The sequence below is a fragment of the Oryzias latipes genome, chromosome 13 (assembly GCF_053564925.1).
Source record: "Oryzias latipes strain Hd-rR chromosome 13, Olatipes_Hd-rR_3.1".
NCBI lineage: Eukaryota > Metazoa > Chordata > Actinopteri > Beloniformes > Adrianichthyidae > Oryzias > Oryzias latipes.
In genome coordinates, this window is record NC_136249.1 from 13,550,994 (window position 1) to 13,567,347 (window position 16,354).

The 16,354-nt window shown below is 40.0% G+C and overlaps 1 protein-coding gene across 2 annotated transcripts in view; it reads right to left on the reverse strand.

Moving 5' to 3' along the window:
- Positions 1–16,354, reverse strand: part of dner (delta/notch-like EGF repeat containing) — a 49,962-nt gene that overhangs the window by 15,614 nt on the left and 17,994 nt on the right. For both annotated transcript variants that reach the window (XM_078956502.1, XM_023961667.2), the window contains 6 exons: positions 7,452–7,805; positions 7,265–7,362; positions 4,530–4,693; positions 2,208–2,356; positions 1,386–1,539; positions 886–999 (listed from right to left, as the gene is read on the reverse strand). In XM_078956502.1, the coding sequence (XP_078812628.1) occupies positions 886–999; positions 1,386–1,539; positions 2,208–2,356; positions 4,530–4,693; positions 7,265–7,362; positions 7,452–7,805 (1,033 nt within the window). The remainder of the gene's footprint in view (positions 1–885; positions 1,000–1,385; positions 1,540–2,207; positions 2,357–4,529; positions 4,694–7,264; positions 7,363–7,451; positions 7,806–16,354) is intronic.

Sequence of the window (16,354 nt, forward strand, 5' to 3'; positions counted from 1 at the left end):
TGCTTGATAAAGACATATACACAAGTTAAAATTATTAAATTATCAATTATTTAAAGAAATTGCTTGTTTGTTGATTTACAGTTAAGGAGTTAATGGTAGATCTTTCTTCAATTAAAGCGATAAAATGATGTTTTGTATCAGTTAACATGAAGTTTAGCACATATTGTTCAATTGTTTGGTCATTCTAGTTGTTTAGATGATAGATAATAGGTCCTTTATTTAGCACATATTTGTGCAAAATCCACATTCAGCTAAATAATGTTAGTTATTAAAGAGACAGTGGCAGATTTTACCCATCAGTTTTTCTGATTAGTGTTGTCACCATTTGCACTGCATTCAGTTCCTGGATTCTACATAAAGCAGTGCAGCCAGTTGACAAATGCATACGGGCGGCCGTGGTGCAGCTGTAGGGCGGTTGACCCATGATCTTAAGGTTGCAGGTTCGATTCGCCCGTGAGTCGAAGTTTCCTTGGGCAAGACACTGAATCCCACCTTGCCTCTGGTGGTAGGCAGGCGCCTGTGTTTGGCAGCAGAGCGACCACCAGTGTGTGAATGTGTGTGTGACTGGGTGAATGGGTCTGTGACTGTAAAAGCGCTTTGTCCTTGTAGGTAGAAAAGTGATATACAAGTACACGCCATTACATTTTAGCCATCAGTTTTTCTGATTAGTGTTGTCACCATTTGCACTGCATTCAGTTCCTGGATTCTACATAAAGCAGTGCGGCCAGTTGACAAATGCTCGTTTTTTTTTGTCATCACGTATTTTCCCAGATGCAGCACACAAAGACAAAAACTAATTACAAGTCACAGAAGGAAAATAAAAATATTTTTTGTGTGTGTGTGTGTTTGTGCTCTTAATTGGATTTGATTCCAGAATCTTCCTACCTTCGGGACAGTAGCACCTAGGCCCAGCCAGGCTGCTGAAACAGGTGGCTCCATTCCTGCAGGGCTGGGAGAGGCAGTGGTCAACCTGCCGCTGGCAGCGCTCCCCTTCATATCCTGTCAAAAAGACATTTCATGACGGCTGTTAGATCAGTTCAGAAGCTGACGGCCTATTTCAGTGTTGGCAAACAGCCATGTGGCCATCTCTCATGCAGCAAGGCTTCAGAAAGTGCTGCTCTCCACCAAACAGATCTTGCCACAACAATAGGTGACCCCTGATATTTAAAGTCCTACCAAAAGTTCACGCTTTGAAGCTTCTGCTACAAAAGTAGCCTGTCAAGAACTGGTCATGCTCTCTGAGATCTTCTCATTCAGACATTTCCTGAAGTAAAGGAAGACTCTAAATCCAGGCAGCACAGATAGTCCAACTGTGGTGGGTCTGTCTAATTTTGAACACACCAGAGGGGTTTAAGGCCATTTCAAAAAGCTGAGAAGCAACACACCTGGCTGGCAGGTGCAGGTGAAGTTGAATCCTTCACCTCCTTGTCGGACATCTGTGCAAGAGCCATTGTTGCGACAAGGTCGACGGTGGCAGGCATCAAACTCCTCACAAAAGATTCCTGTGTAGCCGTCCTCGCACTCACAGAAGAAGGTGCTCTAAAGGTCAGAAATGGGACAATTAAAAAAGTTAACAAAAACATTTTTCTGAAATTTCTTTTTTCAAAGGGAAGTCTGGGCTTCTTTGCTAAGACTGCTGCTGATGGATGGACGGATGGATGGATGGATGGATGGATGGATGGATGGATGGATGGATGGATGGATGGATGGATGGATGGATGGATGGATGGATGGATGGATGGATGGATGGATGGATGGATGGTGTTTTTTGCTCTCATCTTTGGTGCTGCAGGATGGTTTTCTTTTTTTGTCTTCCTGCTGTATTTGCTGCTTGCAGCTTTCAGGATCAGATGCTTCTCAGGATACTAAATGCGCTTCCTATTACGCCCCCTGTAATCCTTTAGGCAGACAACTAAATAGCTGCATTCCCACAACTCTTATCCTTTTGTTCTTAGAGTTCTCTTTGAAAAATTCAAGATAAATATCAAGGTTTGAGGTTAACCTGCATAAAAAATGCAAAAAACAAAAACAATGTTTTGTTCATTTTTATCGTTTTTTTAACATAAAAAATAAACTCAAAGGTGTAAAAAGGAGAAAAGTGCTGTTTTTTTTCTGAAACAAACCCACATGATGAATTGATCAAAAAGCATCTTTAAGAAGACTCAAAGAAAGACAGAAAAGAGTCCCCCTGATGCTGGGAGGTTCACCTCAGAGGGTTGCGTGATGCATTTGCCTTTTCCAGAGCACTGAGGGTCACTGAAGCTGCTGCCAGGCTCCACACAGCTGCTGGCTTTCACCGTCAGGTTGAGGCGCAGGGTGACCTCTGGGGCTGTGGGAGCCCCCACACGGATTAAACCTACCACACATAAGAGTTGAGGGTGAGATAAACTGCATTCGTGTTCATCCTTTCTTTTCCAATTACTGTTTGGAATCCACTAATGAGACTTCTGCTGCCAAAGAGTATCTTTTTCTGTAAATCTGTGATGAGTTCAAGTTATGAAACATTGCATTATTTGTGAAATAAAATGTCACATTTTTCAAAACAAACAGTAGCACATCGGTAAAACAGAGCAGTAAAAATCCAAATGGATTTTATATTTTACAATCCAAGATTTTAAAATATAAAATAGATATATAACAGTATTCTGTAGGTACACCTCAAGTTTAAAGACAGCATTTTGCGCAATAACAGCCCATTTTGTTCAGAATGGGGCAAATAGACATTGAATATTTTTATAGCAACAGTGTATGGCCACCATCATTACAAATAGTAAAAATAATTTGGTGTTTTTCTCGTGGCTAATATGCTTTTCTGAAAAAGGGGATTCTAAGGTACATCCATGCCAACTTTGGTGCTTATACCACAATTTGTACAATTTGTCTGAAATATCAACCCAATCGGCTCTGTTAGGTTGAGGGTTCAAATCCACGGTCAAGTTGTACCAAAGACTAAAAATGGGACCCAATGCCTCCCTGCTTTCTACTCAGCATTTAGGGGTTAGATATGGGGTTTGAACCTCAAAATGGCTTTGTGAGCGCGATAGCTTCACTACAAAAATGGAACCTTAAAGACCCAACCCAATGAAAATTGTGTTTTTGGTGTTTTTAGCAAGTTCCTGTGGCATTTTTCTGATGACAGAGGACATAAGATTAAGATTAAGACTGAGTATGTCTTTCAGCTGTTTCTGGAGGTACTGAGGTCCAGACGGAAGCTCAGAGGGGACAGACCTTTTGCTGTCGCTGCTCCAAAGCTTTGGAACTTTTTGCCGCTGACAATAAGAGAAGCTCCATCACTGTCTATTTTTAAAACCCGTTTAAAAACCCATTTAAAGGCTCTGGCTTTTAATCCAACATAAAACTTCTGTTACTGTAGTGTTATTGTACTGGTTTTTATTGTTTTTTATCTCTCTATATTTAATCTTGCATTTTAACGTGTTGTAATGTTTGTTTTCTTTATTTTTTCGTGTTCAGCACTTTCTCTTAAAAGCTGTTGTTTGAAAGTGCTACATAAATAAAGTTGAGTTGAGTTTCATTGAGTTTCTGAGTTTGTATTCAAATTGTGATGGATCAGGAGCTGACCAAAACAAATAGAATAAAATAGAATCTTGATTTATTTATTTATTTATTGCTCATTGGTCCAGGCTATGTGTCATTGGCTAGTATTTTTTTTAATATTTTATGGCTTTTATGGTTACTCACTTGAACATTTTTACCTTTAAATCTTTTAATCCATGCAACGCCTCCTCAGAGTATTAGCTATAGCGTTTCCTTTCAATTTATAGTCAGCTTTTAGTTGTTGTTATTTATTTATGTCTTTTATGTCAAGCGCCTTGAGTTCTACAGCTTATTGATGAAAGGACCTTTACATGTAAAGTGATTGATTGAATGATAAACTGAGAAATATTTGTGTGTTTCGACTGTTTGGCTATAGTTTTCTGACTTTGATTTCACAATAAAGGCAATCAAAGGCTTTAAACAGAAGGAAGAATGACGCATAAAATGCCCCCACCCCCCCACCCCCACCCCTATTCCGATGTGGTCAACCACCCTCCATCCTCAGCTAAACACCACAGACACGTTAAGTGGCAGGAAGCATCATCAGGTATGTGGAGCACACACACTGAGGTCACCCCGTCCTTCACTCTGAGTGGGTCTCCAATTAACCCACGTCGGCCCACACCCACTCATTGTACAGCTCTACTGAGTGAATCCACACAGAGCAGGAGGAGGATCCGCATGGAGCTTGATTCATTGCATGGATTTAACACTCTGACTCAGAGATGAAAGTGTTTGTTTTCTCTGTGCTGGAGAATAAATGCTGCCGTTACACTTCATTTAAATTCATTAGGACGCTAGCTCAGTTCCAAACCAGATTCTTGGAGGTCTTTGAGAGCTTCTCAGTCCGTCTTTCGCCTGGTTCAGTGGACTGTCATCAAATAATAGTACTAAATGTTGTTTTTCTATGTGGAGACTTCAAACTCTCTGCTCCACAGAAGCACCCTTTTGTCTGCTGTTTCACCACAGCTTACTTAGGAAGTAGTTCTGTCCCAGAGGCAGGAGGTTGTCTGGCACCACCAGTCCATCAGGGGCCTGCAGGAACCACGCGGTGGTGCCGTTTAGAATGGAGGAGCACAGGAAGCCGTCTTCACTCACTCGCCAAAGCACTGGGGCTCCACTGGCATTCACTATAACCCTGGTTAAAGCAGAGAAAAGACTTAAGTTATGAGGAGGGGGAGGAAGATTTGGAGAGATGAGGATGATGCAGAGAGTCATCTTTAATTGTTAGCAAAAAAAGATATTTTATAAAATAATCAAACAAACTTTTTCTGCTAATTTTAGCATAAAAAAAACATGACGCCTTTTTCCACCCATGCAAGACCAGCGCGGTGGTAATCAGCAGGAGGAGCAGTCAGAGATCAAATCAAACACTGGCTTCCAGCAGCTGCTTGCTGAGGAAGCATTAAAGGCTGGAGCCAAGCTGAGAGAAGAAACTATCTGTGAGAGACAGACAGCCAGGCTGAAGGAATTAAATCTGTCAGCTCCGGTTGTCAGAAGGACAAACTGAAACAATATCAGCAAAACTTCTGACTGCATGTCCTCATCAAAATTTCCAATTTAAAGATAGTAGGATTATCTTCATAAAGTCCCAATCCAATCTTCTTTTGGTCTGTTGTAAAAATGTTCCTAGTGTTCTTTTGATTAAGATCATGCCGTTTTAGGCAAAATTAAAAAACCTAAGAAATAGTTTCTGCAGAGTGGCAGATTGGAAATTTACCGCTGAGCTGTGGGCGGGACTGTTGATGCAAAAGCAACTCTGCCCCCTCCCCATCACACATAACTGAGAGCTCTTTGTTTATACTCTTTCCCACTAGCTTAGACACACCCAATCTAAAATTGCCAGTGAAACTAAAATGGAAAGATTTAGATTTCAGCTCAGACGAGGAAAACTAAGACGCAGATCTAGTCATCTAAAAGCGGATGCATCAGAATGGAGCAGAGCAGGTATAGCTTGTGGCCTGCCCAGCGTATTTTTTACATCACAAATATGCTGTTTTTAAAATGGCATTTATTATCTGCTCCCATATAAAAAAGAAACTCATGACTACCAATTAAAAAAAATGTATCCAGTCGATGTTTTATCATATCCATCAGAAACTTTTTTTTAATATATGTCGTCCATCATCAGAATAATGCAACATGAACATTTTAAAAACATCGAAAACATGGTTGGTCTTTAGGCCTTTTCTTTTTTTGTCCCAGAGATGCTAACAACTTTCAAGGACAGTCATTTTTGTTAGCTACTGTTGCATAACTGATTTTGAAGAAAACACAGATTTTTGTTTGTTAACAATATATAAATTTGAAAGTAGTACATAATGTGTGTACATTACAAACTCTTTCAACTGAAGGTGGATGTACAGAGGGATAAAATAGTGACAGCTGCTCATTCTGGGAGAAGTTCAGGAGAATTAATTTTCATACGAGGTCGTCTGGAAGGAGAAAAAGAGGCTGACTTCAAATGTGTTCAAAAGGAGCCGAGCCTGAAGGTGAAGCTGCATGACCGACATAATAAGATGGAGGGTGAAGCTGCTTGCAGCTGAAATGAGTTTCCCTTTCCTGCATGTCTGGGCTCAACCGGAGGGACGCAGAGACATCAGGGCTACTTCAGGTTTAAGCAGGATCTTTGAAGAGCAGGGATCTACAAACAAGGAGTCTGTTTATGAAGGAAATGTGATCCTTTGAAATCATTCGAATAAATCTGCATATTCCTTTCATTCATTGTGCGTCCGTCTGAAGACCTTTTTTTTTTCACATTGTTCATGTTCATTGTTTTTGTCTCCATATGAAGCTCCGTTTAAGGACCTGTGTCTGGTTGCACTTTGAGATGTTTAACTGTGCTGTGTGGAAACAAAGCAGCAGAGGCTGATTAACTCACAGAGCCGTGCCTCCCATCTATAATGAGAACATCAAGGTCGTCTGATGTTCACCTGCACCGTCTTCCTGCATTATTCATTATTGGAGCTGGAAAACTGTCATTTGAATAAATAAAAAGCTAAAAACAAATACAAACTACATGGAAACTAGATGGACCATCCAGATCAAACACAATTTCACCAGCAGTAGTTAGAAAACTGCTATTGAATATGTTTTATTCTGAACCAAAAACTAAAAATACAGAGCTTGGGCAAATTCTGGAAACACTTTTGTTGTTTCCAGTAAACTTACAAGAAAAATGTATTTTGAACTTTTGAGAGGTCAGTGATCTGTGAGTTGCAAATTATAACAAATAATTATGAACAAAAATGGTTTAAAAAGATAAATGTTATGACTGCAGTCATAAAATAAATGCATAAAAAAAGCAATTAGTTTTTATTTACGGAGAAAAGAAGATGAGTTTTGCACATAAAGAGGATTTGTTCCTTGTAGAGGACATTTCTAAACCTGACGATCTGTCAACCACTGCACACTACTGAATTAACTCCTTTCGGTATCTACAGAGGACATTTAAGGCTTTTTAGTCACATCACATGATAAGGGGGGAGCTCTGGGACTTGAAGTTTATGAGTTTTTTTACTGGACATATTTTTCACTGGTAGTTATAGTAATATGACCTAGATTTTGTTTTTTGTAATTGTTCTTAGATTTAGTCGATATTCTAACTTTTGAATGAACAGTAACAGACGATGTACAATTGGAGAAAAATTGACTCCTCTTCCCGTTCAATGCAAGCCTACTTCAATGGTAAATAATAGTGGGCTCTCACTTCACAGCGCTCTCTTCAGGCACCTCCACGGAGAGCGTCAGAGTTCCTGATGTCAGCTCACAAAGCTCAGGGCTCAAACAGTGGAGGCCCTCCGTCACCTGAAACACACATCCACCCACAGCATGAGCTCTCCATGCTTTCTCCACCTAAATCCATCAAAACCTCTATTCAAAGGGGGCATCCTCACTCTGTCCGCCTCCCATGGAACGACCAGCAGCCTCTGCCCAGGTTTTGGTTGCCATGACGGCAGGGTGGGAGGTGCCTCTGTGGTGGTGGTGGTGGTGGTAGGGACCGTGCTTGGTGGCTGTGGCTGAGTGGCAGCCATGGTTGTGGAGGCGGCAGGGGTCACCAGTTCAGGAGCCGAGGGCGTGGCTGGATCCCAGTCGGCCGGAGGCAGGTCCAGCAGGATCTGATCGCACCGCTCTCCTTCGTAGCCCTCAGAGCACTCACAGGTGTAGGACGGCTCCTCCTCCTCGCCCCCATCGCTGCGGCTGCAGTTTCCATGGAGACAGGGACTGCTGGCACAGGGGTCTGTGAAGAACTGAGACAATTGAGAAAACAAAGAGGATGAAAACAGAGAAAAAAATGAAGAGAAGGAGCCACAAGCTGGAAAACACTCAAGATAGACTTTGGACCAAAATGTTAAAAAAAAAAAAAACACCCAGGTTTAGCTGCAAAGATTTTATAGATGTGGCAGCAATTGGTCCTGCCTGACCAGAGACTACAACCAACCAGCTGACAGAACTGAAAAGGAGGCATCTTTGGAAGGTGAATAATGGGGAAGAATCAGTTCATTAATGAAGACCAAGAAAGTTCAGCTTTCAGCGTCTATCAGACAGAAGAGGCCATGTTTGAAAGAAATGAGAGAACAAAAGAACTGCTAAAAACATAAATAACCCTGCTTCTCTGAGCAGAGAAAAGACATTTAACTCACTTCGTTAGACAGCAACACTAGCGTTTTAAGGGGCAGATTACGGGTTGCACTAGACAAGTCGCAGCCGTTCATTTCAATAATCAATTAAAACATAAATATGTTGATGTTGCCGTAAATATTTTTTTTGTAGAAAAAAATGATAGAAATTGTATTTTATGAGTCTCTTGGAGCTTATCTGAGATCTCCAAACATAGTAATTTTGGTTTCAATGGTAAATAATTGCAGGGTGATTTTTTTAGGAGGCTTATTTTGACCCCCCCCCCCCCCCCCCCCCCCCCCCCCCCCCCCCCCCCCCCCGTGCAGCTTCTCGTCATAACGAAAGGTTTTGGTTGTTTCAAATACAACTTAAAACAATTACAAAAACCAAGAATTGAAAACGATATAACAAGAAAAATAAACTCAAAAATTGAGTGAAACACTACAATATTAGAATTAAAATGAATTTTTACAAATAAGCAAATCCCAGTCTGATGTTCTCATACGAGTGTAGGAAAAAGTTGCTGGAGTTGATTTCAAATGCTCCTGAAAACAAGTACTCGTCAATTATCTAACAGCACACATTTAATTTAGAGTCTTTCTTTTGTGTTTCACTTAAACCACTAGTTGGTACCAAAGCAAGAAGAAGATCTCACGATAACCAAATTTTCACCGGTCTGTATGCTCTTTTCATATAATCAAAAATATGTATACCCCAGTACTTTCTAAGAATTGTGTATTTGATTTCTTGATTGTGATTGGCTAAACTATGTTATAAGCCATCATAAACATGTGGCAGCAACCTGTTGCTACTTGACCTTCAGAGCCTTAAAGGCTAAATGAGAGGAAGATATTTATTTGTTTCTGTGATTAAAACCACAGTGGTTTGTACTTCCAAGTTAGAATACTAATTGTGTTATTTTCCTGTGCACATAATTTACATTTACATTTACAGTGAGCACTTAATAGTGGATAATATGTGACACTTCATATGAACCCAGATTTACTGTTGACAAAACCTTTTTAGTTTTTTCTGGTCTCTAGATGTATTCCTGTTTTATATGAAGGAATGAAAAGTATCCATTGTAATGATTTCATGTTATTAAGTGGTATTTGATAGTATTAAAATAGTTTAAAGAATACAGGCCCTGACACTTTTCATCTCATCAAATCTGTCCCTCATTGCCAATCATTTGGGCACCCCTGATCCAGATGTTCACTCAGTCTTGTGGCTGTTGTTCCACAGCTCAGATTGTTGATTGTTCAATGTGTTTTTTTTTTGTTGTTGTTATATCATGAAGTACCAGTGTTTGAAATACATATCACTTTTTCCTTAATCATACTTAAAGAACTTTATTGGTTAAAGCAAATTTAGGTCAATGTGCTTTTGTACAGAAAAGTCGCTTTCTATGGGTGATGTCACACTCACTCAGTCCACTTCTATTCTACAGACAATGGTGGAAACCAGATGTTCATTAAAATAATAGCTCTCAGAATTTGCTGGTGTAAAAACAGCTTGTCTGTGAGATACAGTTGCAGTGCCAAATATTCTGATCATTAAATAAAGTATATTTTATACAATTTATTATAGGGGAGAGGTGTTTTTGTGTTAAGATTCAGACAAAGTTTTTCTAAGTCTCTCTTAAAAAAACTGATATAATGTCAATATCCTGGGATATATCGGGGTATATCGTATCGTGACGTGCATCGTGAAACGTTTCGTATCATATCACCAGAGTCTTGCTAATAAACAGCTGTACTGCACAGTTGCCTTAGTCTTATCGCTTCCTCTTTCTGCTCTTACCTTTTTTTTGTTGTTGACATTTTTACTAGTTTTGTGGCAAATCCAGATGTTTGCTTACACTTGTTTCAGACCCATACATATTGCATGCCAATGTGTGAGGAATGCTCCTTGGCAGCCTCCTATACCAGCTTCCACCATTCGTAATTGATCATGTTCAAAGAAACTGTTTCCAAAGGTGACAGAGGACAAACAGACAAGAACGCTGCTGTCTTGAGTTCAGCCTGTCAAGCAGTTTCAGACTAAAATCAAACAAATTCTGATGAAAACTGGTTTTTCTAGCACTTTCTGTGCCTCCAGCTGTCTGAATGTGAACATATAGATGTAGCTTTAATCCAAGCAGGTGGAAACGAGAGCTGAGAACGGAGGCAGAACAAAGACTTGGTAATGACGCCTTCACCAAACCCCCTGGTGCACATAGAAGTGAGCGCACATACAAGGGAGAAACAATGAGCTGCACAGCAACAAAGACTCATTACCAGTCTGCTCCCTCCACAGCCAAGTCACAGCTCATTACAGCTAATCTCTGTGGTTTTTACTCTCACAGCCTCCGACAAAGTTTCTGCCGCTCTGCAGTCGCAGCAGTCCCCTCTGCAGCCCTGACGCAGACTGATGCTGCCTCCGCCCATGGAACCAAGAAATACAGTACATGGGTTTTAGGAGAACATGTTCCTGCTTACACGTCACTATTAACTTGTGATCTTTTTGGTGTCATTTTCTAAGCACAAAGGAACAACACAACTCATTACACGTTAGATGAATTTTATCATTCCTCTCTACCCCTGGAGAAACCATGGGGACAAATTTGGCCAACTTTTAATTATTTTAATTTTACCTGTTTTAAATCTTTTTAGCCGTTGTTAATTGCTGCTATCCAAAATTAATCGCCAAAAAATGTCACGTTAACTTTAAAAGCCTAGAAGTACTTGGGATCTCCTGGGTAAAAGTCTAGAAAACTTTGTGTCTAATAAGTCTATTCAAATCAATTCAATTCCATTAAATTCAGTTTCATTTTTATAGCCCGATACAACACTGTTGTCTCAACGGGCTTTACACATCATCAATGTAGGTATTATAACTGAACATATATTATTATATGTTCAGACTATGTTCAAATTTACAACTTTGGGTCAATTAAAGTAAAAAGATTCACACTAGAAATTGAAACTGTTGATGAAAATGAGGCATGCATTCCCAAAAACACTCTGCTTTGTGAGACTTTTATTTTGGAGGAGAACATATATAATGGTGTAAGAACATTTTTTTTGTGTGTTCTGACACAATCCACAGCGTTATGCTGAAACTGGTAAATTTCCTCTGCTTCCTCTCAATATTGTGCTTCTGCTCTCAGGTTTATTGTTTTTTTAGTTTTTCCTATTCTGTAACAAAAATCCCTGCCAACACAGATGTAAATATGACAGCATCACTGACACTGTGCATGATCTGCATCAAACTAAAACAATTTGTGTTTTTTTTTTACTGATCCCTGAAATGATCTGCCCATTCATAATAATAATTTATGCTTGATTCATTTTAAACCCTTTTCTCAAAGGAAAAGAAGAAAGGATGGACACCAAAATAGTCACAATCACAGAAAAAAAACAAGACACTCTAAGGTCATTTAAAACATTTGCATCAAAATAAAAGCTTATAAATTGTTTCTGAACTTCATATGTAAAATATGAAAAAGATTTTCTGCTGTTATCATTTACACTTTTGCGTGATTATAGGGATTTATTTTCTCATGTTAATAACAAGTTCATCTAAAACTCCGATGATGTCATGACGCTGATCAGGATCTTTTTTGGCCTGCAAACCTTTCAACAATGTACTGTGAACAAATGGAATCACATGCGTGTTGTCACAAAGATCTGTTTTTAGTTTTCCTGCAGGTGAAACCAAAAAGCTTGTTAACACATAATTGATGTGCAGTTTGACCAGGAGAGTGAAAGAAATAAAGTTTATAGAAGCGAAAGAAATTCTGATTAAACAAATATATATGATTAAATGCAGTAAATTTGTCTGTCAATAAATCATTAAATGCAAATGTAATGTATTAGGATGGTGTTTAGAGAATTTTCAAAATAAATCATCGTATCTCACGTCTTATGATGGTTTAAATAATTTAGAAAAGAACGTTTACTGCTGCACACAACCAAGAACCCTTTTTTTTTTAAATGTGAAAAATTATTTATAATTTTTGCAAAAGATTTTAAGCAAACTTGATGTTCCATCTTTTGTTTTTGGAGGAGCTTTGACATTCCAGCTCATTAGATGTTGATAATTCGGAGCAACATGTGCAGCCAGGCTTTAAGAGAGTTTGGAAGCTATTCTGCAGAAAATTAAGGATCGAGAACCAAAAGTCTAAGGAGCAATCAGGCCCTGCTGTTCATTATCAGCACAAAAGCAAGACAAACCAGATTCTTAGAAAAAGAGTTTTAAAAAAAAACTACATTGAATGGCAAACTACGCGATTGAAGCACAGTTTACTCTGGAAAAACTTACTGTAATTATAGGATATATACTACTTTTTCTTAGATTCCACTGAGTTTTATTGGAATTGACTGTTTATATCCTGTTTCTAAGCAGAAATGTAAACAGAAGTAAACACTGTACATCCCTCCACTAATCATTAATTCACCCGCTTGTCATTCCCCACTAAACAGCTCATGTTCTCTCAGCTGTCAAAAACCATATCAATTAATTTCTTGAGCTGCTGATTATAATTTTACCCATGATTCAACACACCAACATGGCGGAGATATCCTTTGAGGCTTATTTAATGGCTATAAGGGGTTCTGCGGTCCATTTGCTAATTCTAGTAGATCGTCCCTGAGGAGGAAGGATCGATGCACGCAGAGCAGCCTGGTCCTCCCTTCATCCTGCATGTGGTTGAGAACATGAGCTACACGCTAACGCATCCATACACCATGCAGACACATTGAAGCTGCATGGTGATTTAGTCAGCGCAGGTTTAAAGAAGTGCTGGATAAAGGAAACAGCCATCCATCATTGAACCAAGGCATGTATGGCTTCTATCATAGAAATAAAACTTAATGACTCTTGTGGCAGCTGTCGCAGCTTAGCCTCAGTACACTGACAGATGGCGTCAGCCGTCCCACCATTAGAAATCGCAAATTCAGTTAAAGGATTTTCACTTCACAGTAAATGATTGAAAACGTTTCAACCTTCAAAACAAAATCCTTTATGTCAGTTTGTTTTGAACACAACAAATAGTACGAACAATTGATAAATCATCTTTTTTTTACCTTTAGCCTCATCCTTCAATCCTGATGTCATACAAATAGTAAAACGTTTTCTCCTGTGTACTTTGTACAAACAGGAAAAAGGTCTTACATCTGTATAGACCAAGGCGACGTAAATTTTCAAGCCGTACAAAAGTTGCCTGAACCATTTTGTTGCAGCAACCTGTTATGTTATGGAGCCGCTGCCAGTGTGTGAATGTGTGTGTGAATGTGTGTGTGCATGGGTGAATGGGACTGTGACTGTGAAGCGCTTTGGGCCTTCGAAAGAAGGTAGAAAGCGTTATATAAGTATACGCCATTTACCATTTTACCATGTGTGTAGGAGTTTATTTAGAAGGACTATATGATGTAAAGTGAACCTTTTGAGCTTTTAAGTGTATTACGATGTAAATCTTCTTTATTGTGAATAGGGTTTTTCACAATATGAACATTCAAACGGCAAAATGTCTTAATTAACAACTCATCATCATCCTCATTTTTATTTGGTTGCTCAGAATTGTTCCACAATTCCATTGTTTTAGTAGCCAGAGTAGATTAGCACAGAGTTAGCTCTGTTTATCGCACTTTGAAAAGTGTGTTTTCTGCACACAATAGTTCCTGCCAAGAAGCAGAGGGAGAAATCTGTTCTTTAATCCTCTTAGCTCATCATCTGGGCTGTTTATCACAGTTTTACCGCCTCTGGTCCAATCGAAAGCCAAGCCCACTGTGGAACAGACTGTAACATGGAGGATCGGATCTCTGCCTCCAGATTTGCTCATGCAGCAATCTGCCTTGAAGGAATCTCAGCATAAAATTACTGCGACTTGTCTACAAGTCTCCTACATTTCATGTTTTACTAATGAGAGGCGATGTTAAAAATTGATGTGCCTGATCTAGATCCATCTCCTTGTCAAGACCAGGCGTGCATTTTTGGTGCGTTTGCTGGATTCAGGCAGTAAGTGGAGCATCGCTGCGCATTGGGTCAGCTCAGAGGAGCAGAGCAAATATCAGGAAACATGAGGCAGATGAGAGAATGCATCCCACACACAGGTCCTCGCAAAGATGGAGAATGACAGCAGGGAAACAAATAACCGCCACTCTTCAACCTCCATCATATCTGTTGCACAGCAGGCAGGGAACAAACATCCTTTAAGTCATCAGTCACAAGGTAATTAGCTGGAGAAACTAAATGAAACATTCATATAGCCTGCAGCAATCCTCAAATGTGCAGTGCATACTGAGCAGGACGTACAACTGTACTAAAACAAAATCTGTATTAGATGATGGCGACACCTTCAAACTTGGCAACGGCTTAGTCTCAGCTGTCCTTAGGGGTAGCAACCGGCTATCTGCGGGGGGAAAATGGGCAAGCCTGTACGAGACACTCTATTTTAAGGTCGCAGACCGCTCGGTGAGCCTGTAGAGAAAAAAACGGTCACGTATAATTTTCTATCAGCAATGGTCAGGTTGTCGCAACACGCAGCGTTAAGTTAGGGAGAAAGAAGGTGTTGTAATGATTTCTTACTCTTCAGTCCAGTTGAAACCTGCGCACTGTGCAAGATGTGTTTTAGTTCTGTTCAAGTGATGAGTCACATTGCGCGCTCATTGGCTGTTAAGCTACAATGGCCGTGCATGTTTACTGGTACATAGACTTTGTATTAGAGGTGGACAGTTGAACGAGTGTTCTTACTAACGACTAGAGTGGGGTGTATGGGCACTGTATGGGTACCGGATGACAGCACCACTCTAAGTCATAAGTGTGTGCAACTTCCATCCTAAATACCTCACAATACGCTTACCACAGGACTATGGTACGATCCATTTTCATGACATCCATTGAGTCTCAAAGGAAGTGAAAGACACACCTGCACACCCCTTAAAATGCAGCCGCTCCTCTCTAGGACCGTTCACGGATCTGACAACCCAAAAACCTGCCACACCCGTACGGGTCAACCCCCCCACGTCCTTATACAAGTGCATGCGACCAAGGCTTAAGCCTCCGTCGGTGAAGGGATTTTCCATGAAGCTTTCATTTCTGTGTCCACCCAAGAGAATCCGACATGGGTTACTCTATGGGAGCTCAAGAAGAGGAAAAGATGTACGATCGTTACAGATACATTATCAATATTCAGGGAACTAACGGATTGAAATAACTGTCAGACTGAGGTCCAGCAGAAGGAAATATATGTATAAAAAAGCGCCCCTCTCACCCTCCACGGGTGGTTTCTCACACAAGCTTGGGTCGTCTACCAGAGGCCTGGGAGCTTGAGAGTCCTGCAGCATCTTAGCTGTTCCTAGAACTATAGGGATTTATACATACGGTATATAGAGAGAGAGATTTTTTCCAACTTTGTCTTTGACATCAGCTGTAACAGTGTGAGTAGAGATCCAGCCCCTCACTTTCAACACCATCAGCTGTCAGAGCAGCCACTCAGCAGGTATTCACACACCCCCAGCTCTTTTCCCACCTTCAGCAAGGAAGCATGTTCGGTCATCTGCGTTTTCCTCCAACAGGTTTCAATCCTCCTCTGCTTCTTTGAAATTGGATTTTTTTCAGGCAGACTTTTTTTTTATATCTGTAAGCAGTTTAGATTTAAGGCTAAAGTGAGATTAGGAGTGTTTTTTATTTGGGCTAAGACCATTTTATAATAGAACAAAAGATGATTGGAGTTTGGAGTTTAAAAAAAGAAAAACCACTTCATGTATGTCAAATTAAGCTTCAATTCTTTTTGAAGTTTGTGTTTCTGTGTCATTCTACTGTTTTCTGTCGATTTTTCCCTTTAAAAAAAACCCCGCATATTTATAGTGGGGATGTAAAGGATGCAGATAAGTATCTAAAAAAATCGATCTAGTCCTGAGAGCAGCAGTATCGCTGGAAAACCACACGTGAACAAGGTTATGTTGGTAAAAATATTTAAAATCTATCAGGAAGTAATTTATCCATTTCTGTCAAACTTTGTCAGTTTCTCTTCCTGTTGTCTCTACTGTCTTTGCCTTTTTATGTACGCATGGCCGGCCCTCCCTATACGCGAATTACGCAGCCGCGTAGGGCCCCCGTCACCACCAGGGCCCCGAAGTGGCGAAAAAATAAAATAAAAAAAAGACCCAAATCTGGCAACCTATTTCATAGCTGT